Consider the following 8,936-nt stretch of genomic DNA (forward strand, 5'->3'; position numbering starts at 1 on the left):
TACTATTTATAGCATTTTATGATGGCTGTGATATTTTACTGTGGATGATTGTGCAATTATACAGTGATGTACAATGCTTTATTATCTCCGAATCAATATATCAGCCAAAAATGTCATCTGGACTCTTTTGGCTTAAGGCTACAGAAGTAATGTTGTGTGTAGACTTCAAAAATCTGGCACGCAATGCCAGCCTCACCGTGCACCTGCTGTGGTTTTATTAATTAATATAGAAACTACAGTAAAAAAAGAATAAAAATACTGGTAGACAGAGAACCTTTGCAGTACAAAAGGCTGATTCATTAATAACAAAGACAACCGCTGAAGCTTTTCCTTTTGCCACATTGCATTCACAAAAATGCTAAACAAGACAACTACCAGGACACTGGGAAAAATTAACATAAATCAAACGTCATTTAAATTTTCTAAGTAAACATCTTTACTCGTAACCTGCTAGAATTTGGTAAATATCGATGTAAAATAATTGCTTTATAGTTACACGTAATCTCTATGAATTAGATTTTACAATTTCTTTACAGTTGCACAAAGGGGGTCATTTTAACCCAACACAAAATGTAGTCCCTATATTCAATCCAGATGCATGTTATTTGCTCAACTGAACCACATTCAGTACACTGTCAAAGTAAAATATATTTTTTTCCTATTGGTTCACAGAGAAAAGGCAAATGTGCTTAATTCCCCAGTATGGAGGATCACCCTTTTTTACCCCTTCAAGGCACTGATGCAGGGCAGTCAGTCACTGTTGTCTGTGCTTGTGCATGAGGAGGACATCTGTGGGACAGTTTCTGCCTCTCTGAGCCTGTCCAAGTCCGAATATGTGCTGTTATCTTTATGAGTTTGAGGTCCGTCAGCGCAGTCTAAGAGTTCTGAGTTTTCATTACATGATTTGACAGATGTTTGGCTATCAACAAGGCTCATACCAAGTGCCTCAAGATTGTTGTCAGCATTGTTTGATATAGGTGTACCGAGGCTGTTCCATGATTTAGGAGTCCCGTCGCAGCTGCCGTTGCCGTTTTGTGGCCCTCTAGGACAGAAAGTAACTTCAAATTCTGCTCCGTTAGAGTCAGATTGGCCCTCCACCATGTTCTCGTTCACAGCATTAGGAGTTAATGGCAGTGGTGAGTCATTGCCACTCTCCTCACCTTGATTTTGCATGTTATGAGGAGTTTTACCCAGTAACACATGGGAACTAGAAATGCCCCCCGAAGAGCAGCTTGACACTGGGCTAACAAATCCTACAAAGTCTCCACTGGAGCTGAAACGAAGACCTTGGACAGCTTCTTCTGTTTGGTCTTTATTTTCAGCCCCACGGTCTCCATCCCCAAAGCTTCCCGTCTGCTCCTGCTGCTCGGCGGGATCAGGAGTTACAGCTTCGCTCTGTGTCTCTCGGGACGTGCCGTTGTCCAGGTTCTGATCTCCATCTTGTGGCGGCGGTTCTGGCCCTGGTTCTCTCTGAGTTGGAGCTGCCGGAGCCTCGCCTGAAGCCTGGCTCTGTCCTGGCGGGTTGGGTCGGACCGTTTGGTGGCACATGGGACAGGTCTCCTGCACGTACAGCCACTTGCGGAGGCAGTTGCCATGGAAGAAATGTCCGCAGTATGTGATAACAGCAGCGCTCATTTCCTGTGAGGAGAGACATATTTGACTTGACTGTAACAGCTTAATGAAGTAGTGAATCTATAAAATACTATTACATATATATCAAATATAACAACGGGTCACAACTAATCTTTTTTTTAAATTCTTTCTTTTAGAATTAACTGACTTATTAACTAAATTAACATTATACAATATTTGTGCCTTTATGAAAATGATAACATGATATTGTACTGCGTTTAATAGCTGCAACTGAATTTTAGTTGTGAATGCTTTGGTTACATTTGAAAGATTTACACAACATAGCTGGAACCTCTTCCATCATGCAATTAAATCATAAGCTGCTCCTACCTGGGACATAATGAAAAGCATATTTAAGCTCTTTGTGTAGGCTAACATATGTAACAGTAAGTAACAGTCAATTAATATTATTGAATATTTATTGATTGGTATATACAAAAACAAAAATTCCCAGTGTCAATCAATTAATTTTAATTGTGAATTACAAAATGGTTGGTGGGCCACCCAGCACCCTATCGCAGACCAGATTTGGCTCATGGGCTGCAAGTTGAATATGACTGGTCTAAGGTATTGTATATATTGTATACATTCATCTAATAATATATTTTGTATTATATTTCACTCAAACAGTTCTTTATCTGTTTTCTTACCTCTTACCTTGCGTTTTTGCTGCTGTAACATGTGAATTTCTCCAATAAAGTCTTAAAAATAGAGCACATGTCAGGGATAACATCTTCTCTGCAACTTGTCTCTATTGTATTATCTGGATTTTCTGTAGCTGCTTCCTTGACAACAACCTAGTCATGACTGTCAAGGACAGGTAAAAGCTATATGAACTGGTTTCAACAATAACCATGGCTGAGGGCCAAGTATTGTACCAGAACATTAGAGGTGGAGCTAAACTGGAAAAACAGGAACAACGTGACTTAAAAAAAGGTAGCTTTTAGCGGAGCTAATCAGAAGGTTTGCGGTTCAATCCTTAGCTTGTCCCTCTGCAAGTGCACTTGAACCCCAAATTTCTCCAGATGCCGTGCCATCGGTGTGTGAATGTGTGGATTCGTTTTTTTTTCCTGATGAACAGTTGGCACCTTGCACGGCAGTCTCTGCCATCAGCGTATGAATGTGTATGAATGGGTGAATGCGACATATAGCGTAAAGTGTTTGAGTGGTCCGAGGACTAAATAGGTGCTGGACAAGTGCAGTATATTTACAATTTGTTGTGTAACCAAGTTAAAGCTCTGTGAGAGAACTTGGGAAAACAGCAGCACTGACCAAATCGGGGTTAAGATGGAGCTTCGTTGTGTAGTTTGTTCCCAGCCTTAAACATACCCCACCAGCACTCTGATGACCTGCCAATGACAAAGTCACAATGGCACTAACCTGGAAGCAGATGGAACAGACGTCGTTGTGTTGCTGCAGCTGTTGAGCCGTGGCTCTGGGGAGGGAGTTGATCTTCTTAGCTGCTTCCTGTCGGAGCAGGAAGCTCCTCCAGCCAGACTGAGCTCGGAGCCAAACGTTGAAGTACGAGTGGATGATAATGACGGAGGCGCCCATCCAGCTCCACTCCCCGAACAGAGACTCCCAGGTGCCGTACGCCACCACGCAGAGCGCCACCACGAACTCCAGCACCCTGCTGACGGCGTTCACCCAGTAGATCACTTCGTCCAGGCTCTCGATCGGGTCGCTGCGAAACAGCTCCACCATGAAGAGGGAGTAGATCAGCATAGTGCCTGTAACCTGGACAAACACATCTTCATTTAGAAAACTACAAATGTGACTTCCAGTGTTTAATGGAAGGACTCTTGCTTTTGTTTCACTTTACAGGAGCAATATCTAAATTTGTATGCAATTATAACATATTTTATATTATTCTAAGAGCTTAAGGTTTTGTTTGTAGGGGGTTCATTGCGACTCCGGGGCGCCAAAGTCTGGAATTTTCTCCAGAAACTCTACACACAGAGGCGTTAAAGAACAGCTTAATAGTAAAGGTTTTGAAAGTATTATGACTGCACACGTTGATGCCATCACAAATTGGAAATAAACCATAACCGTAGAAACTTTAGACAATTGTTATTCATTGACACACAAAGTCACTCTTCCTACCTGAAGGGAAGTCAGCATGCAGCTAGACACCAGTATAAGTAGCCAGAAGTCCATGTGGAAGAACTGGGAGATTTTATAAGCCATAAAAACTGGAAAAACCAGGAGAAGCAGACACATGCTGAGGCCGCGGAAGTGTTTCCAAACACTCCTAGAAGCAGAAACAGAAATGAAGAAATCCTCAGAGAACAGTTTTTTAACTCAGCAAGCTTCAACAGACATCTCTCCTAAAGGAAGTGAACACATGGTTGTTGGTGTTACCTGTTTCGGGATGCACCGAGGGCCAAAATAACCGGATCTGTTATTTCGATCATTGACTGCAGGGTTGAAGTCACCACGATGAAGAGGATGATGCTGAGGAGGAAGGTGCGCTGCAGTGCCTGCATATCTAATAGACCCGTCTGCAGGGCGAGCAGGAGCAGGGTGACACCTTCAGTCACACCTCTGAGGCAAAGGAGGGCAGAGAATTGATAACAGAGCACTTTGACTTTAGATGTGTACAGTACACGGTGCAGTAATTTATTGTTTATAAGATAACAAATAATGAAACGATACTCAACTACAATCGAAACAGTTTTTATGAGTGAAAAAGTAAAGTTTAATAAAGTGTAATCTTTAATCTCTTATGAATAATACTGCTCTTCTTATTATAAATCCCTATAAGCATAAATATACACCTTGAACTACTTCTATCTTGAGCATCTGTGAGCATTTGCTGCTTTTCTTTGTGTTATGTGATATTAAACTCAATTATCTTTCAGTTTTGGGCTTTTGGCTTGAAGGTGGATTTTTTGGAATTTATGAGGGGCTTCTTTCACATATTTTATTTATGTACTTTGTCCTTGGAAATCACCTGCAATGTTTGCTGCCTCTATGTGACTTTGGTGCCCCCCAGTGGTAACTAATACCAGTTATATAAAGATAATATAAAGATGCTATAATCACAAACATTTTACACAAACACAATAAAACACAAATATAGAAGCCAAACCGACATACTTCTATATAGCGTGTATAATCAATATCTTTATATTGTATTTATATTCAGGTGGAGAAAGCCCAAAAAATGTGTTACTGCAGGTTTAAATGTGGCAAGTGGACCTAAAAAGTAAATGTTTAGTTAATTAGTGATATTATAACTGGAGACAACATCTCACCTGTGCATGACGTTCTCATTCTGAACAGCTGTATAACCTCCCAGGTAGAACTTGCATAGGTTGAGCAGACCAAGAGCCAGATAGGACACCACGAAGGTCAGACCCAGAAGAGAGTACGGTGTGGCACAACATTCAGAGACACTGTAGGGTTCAATAAACAAAGCAAATTAAAACAACCAAATTATGAACAAATATAAATGTATATGAATGGTACAAGCATACACAAAGGAATAATAAAACATAGCATAACATCACACCTTGTGAGCAGGAAGAACATGATTCCCTGATGGCCTGCTGAGGCCTTGCCAGACATGGTGTCTGAGCACAGCTGGACAACGAACAGAACAAACCAGAAGACACTGAAGAGCACTGGGACAGCAAACTGGTTCCACAGAGAGATTCCCACAGCCAGAAGTCTGTACAGCTCGATCACCTGAGGAACATGAAACCAGTGACGTGATGAAGAGTGTAAACAAAGACAGTTACAGATAACCAAAAGTAAGAGTGTAAACACATATATTCTTATCATGTGACAGAGAAATTGAGGGCCACGATCCATGACAAATAAATAAATATCATATGTCTGAACCCATAGAAATCCAGTCAAAATGTGAAAAAAAACTAAATTTTGAAGGAATAAAATTACATAAAAAACATAAAACTAACCTGTAGGAAATGTAACTTTGATTTATTAAAACTTGAAAAGCTACATCACCTATGATACCGGCACTCAAATTGAGTTTTGTTTTATTTATTCTGAACATAACTGCAGATATTTCCACAAGTGTACTAAAATGAAGAGCAATATTTCTAAATAAGTCTTGATAAAATGTAGAAACACAATCCTGACTAATACGACACTGAAAGGGTCCAAATATCCTAATAACGTTGTAGACTGAAACTCTTAAAGAAAGGAACATTTCCTAAACCTAATTTCTTGTCACATATTTAGGATACAAGCATCTACAACCTCTTCATACAAACACAATGAACATTGTAAAAATGTGTTATTATAAAGACAAAGGATTTCAGGATTAAAAGCACCTCCAGCTGCAGCAGCTCTGAATAGGCAGCCCTTACGAGGCGATATGGCAGAAAGAGATGTGAGAGGATGAACACGGTGATTCCAGCTCCAGTCAGTCCCATTGAGAAAGTGTTGACAGTTAACAGAGTGGCGTGAGGAGCAGCGCAGAGTCTGGCCAGCAGGGGGAGCATGTGAGCGGAGAACAACCACACCTTTCTGGTCTTCATCAGGAAGGCACACAGCGTGCTGAGAATAATCTGACCTGCACACAAAATAACACAGCTTATGATGATGACATTATTTATAACTAACAACAACTTGAGCGTTAAGTCTAAGTTTAATATTTCAGTATTTCAGACATATTGAGGAAGAGGCATCCAGCTCTTTCTCAGGTAGGATGCTGCCCAGTGTTGCCAATCAATAGCCCAATGAGAGCCTAGAAGCTGAGTTTATTCTGAAGGTCTAATGTAATATATGTTATATTATTTGTTCTGTTGTGTGGTTAAAGGTTGTGTTTTGTTATTTATGTGAAACAGTGTACGTTTTGGGACGCAAAACAAATTTCAGAAGACTAGAAGATTCTAATAATAAAGCAAAAAGAAATTAAATCAAATAAATCAGTTTCAATAATGAAAAATGCATAATAGAAGATAAAAGAAGTTTCATATATACAAAGGTAAGCGTTATCACAGACGTAGAACAGAAGAAAGTTTCAGTTTAGTTGTAATGAAGTGACATTTGATTTGAACGGACATCAGTTATCAGTCATTTCATGTGAAACTGAGTCTGCTGAACTCGGTGCCTTGTCAGTTTTAATCATACCACTCTGATGAGAGGCAGGGCCACTTTACTAGAATACAGCCTAACTTATCGTAGGTGGAAACAACCCAAATGGTACAAAAGACCGAATGATCACAACCCGCACAAAACTATTTTACCTGTCCAATTACATAAAAAAAATAACCCAATCTGACAACAGTGATGTTGCCCGAGGAAGAGCCCAAAGCTTGGAACAAGTTGCAGCCCAGAGTCGCTGCCAACACAATCTTTTTTGTGTTCTTCACATTTTGTTGCGCTGGATGACTCCCCTCGTTTTTTTTCTTTGTATTATCACTGCTCCATTAGAGACACTTTTTCCACTGTTTTTTTTGTAAATTGTTATTACAAACATGATAGAAGTTTACAGTAAGCCGTACTATCTGTCCCGCTTGTTGGTCAGTCAACCTGCTGTTCAGCCAAACACTGTTCAAACCCAAATATCATAATTTCAAAATTCTAAAGAAGCTAATATTTCATGAGATGTTATGGTGATTAAAAAAAAAAAAGATTTTCTTATACACTTGTGCAAAAGACATCTAGAATATTTCCATTTGATGGAAAGCTTCAGCCATAGAGATATGACTTTTTGAATGTACTTTTTTGGGTCTTTTTCCCCTTTAATAGACAGGACAGCTTGAGAAATGGATGGAGGGGAGAGAGAGAGAGAGACGAGGACATGCAGCAAAAGGTCAGATTCAAATCCATGGACCGCTGCAGCAAGGACCCAGACTTGGTACATGGGTTAGGGTTAGAGTGCCCCTGGGTTTGAATATTTCACATTATATAGTTTTCAAGAGTGGAAAAGGCTAATACAGAATATTTATTATGGACATGAGGAATGAGATGATGTTTCCAACCATAAAGCTTGGGAAGGGTGAAACAAGTGAGAAAAGCTGTATATTTAAGGGCTAGATGGCAGCATGTTTACCTAAATACTATGTATGTATTTATATGTAAGTTTTTGAGACTCACTAGTCATTGCAGAGACGAATCTATTGAAGGCCAGAGAATCAAGGTACACTGCTCCTTCATAACCGTACTGCAGCTCCTCACGAACATAATCCCTGTAAAATGAACAGAAAAAAAAGTTTTATAATTATATGTACAGTGTATGAAGAAGAAGAGTTGTTATCTTATAGTACTTATTTAGAGATACTTTGACTGTACTATCAGTACTGGGTAAAAAACAACAGGATTTATTATGAAATATATGGCATGAAATTAATAAATAAAATCAATCGAGCAATAAATGAGTAGATGCACAAACATTTATTTTTTGTGTGAATTATTAATTCATGCATTTAGATTAACAAGCCTGAAGCCTTGAATGAAAACCACTGGTTGTTCTCACATTACAAGACAGTAAACAACAGTGGCCTCAAAACACGATACACTAACCCGTCTCCTGAAATTAAATATCAGGCTGCAGGATACTGTATACACAGAGGGAGGAGCACAGTGATTACAGCCAGGCTTTGTCAGGACAGAAAACTGATCTGGGTACAATAAATCTATAAAGTCTAGTAGAACTTAGTGTATTGGTTAGTTTGTACTTACTAGCTACTAGGCTACTAGGTGACGTCGCACTCACTAGCTTATATACTACTAGTACTACTAACGTTAATAGCTGATACCTGTATACTTACTAGCTCTGACTACCTTCTCTTCATGTACTTACTGACTACTACTACTAGAGCTGAGCTCTGACGTAGACTGCTGCTGATAGGTACCTACGTACTAGCTACTGTTAGCTACCTCTGACTAGCTACTACTAGCTCGGGTATACTTATACTATACGTCTTATACGCAGTGGCATACTACTAAGCGTAACTACTACTACTACTACTTCTATGTGAGTATTACTAAGCTAGATACTACTTCCTTAATACGCACGTAATTCTTTACTACTCACTATAGCTGACTGCTAGTACTACTGTAATACTGGACTATTGGTACTTACTTACTGACTGACTTTCTTATACTACTACTATTTAGCTACTGGACTACTTATATACTGAACTACCGTTATACTACTCACTAGCTACGTGTACTACTTATTGCTACGTACTACTACTCTTACCTTACTACTACTTCACTACTATAGTACTACTACTATACTACACTCTACTATGTAAATTACTACTACTATATATACTACTACTACGTGCATACTCTCACTACTTATACTTACTACTACTACTATA

General features: G+C 39.3%; 1 protein-coding gene across 1 annotated transcript in view; it reads right to left on the reverse strand.

Moving 5' to 3' along the window:
- Window positions 1-8,936, reverse strand: part of zmp:0000000662 (RING finger protein 145) — an 11,331-nt gene continuing 2,395 nt past the window's right edge. Inside the window, exons 4-11 of the mRNA XM_035674583.1 lie at window positions 7,705-7,796; window positions 5,934-6,175; window positions 5,147-5,322; window positions 4,890-5,030; window positions 3,994-4,176; window positions 3,736-3,883; window positions 3,013-3,369; window positions 1-1,638 (exon numbers count right to left, since the gene is read on the reverse strand). Of these exons, the coding sequence (XP_035530476.1) occupies window positions 751-1,638; window positions 3,013-3,369; window positions 3,736-3,883; window positions 3,994-4,176; window positions 4,890-5,030; window positions 5,147-5,322; window positions 5,934-6,175; window positions 7,705-7,796 (2,227 nt within the window). The 3' untranslated portion in view covers window positions 1-750. The remainder of the gene's footprint in view (window positions 1,639-3,012; window positions 3,370-3,735; window positions 3,884-3,993; window positions 4,177-4,889; window positions 5,031-5,146; window positions 5,323-5,933; window positions 6,176-7,704; window positions 7,797-8,936) is intronic.

The sequence above is a fragment of the Morone saxatilis genome, unplaced genomic scaffold, assembly GCF_004916995.1.
Source record: "Morone saxatilis isolate NCDOM2014 unplaced genomic scaffold, NCSU_SB_2.0 Contig3, whole genome shotgun sequence".
Classification (NCBI taxonomy): Eukaryota; Metazoa; Chordata; class Actinopteri; family Moronidae; genus Morone; species Morone saxatilis.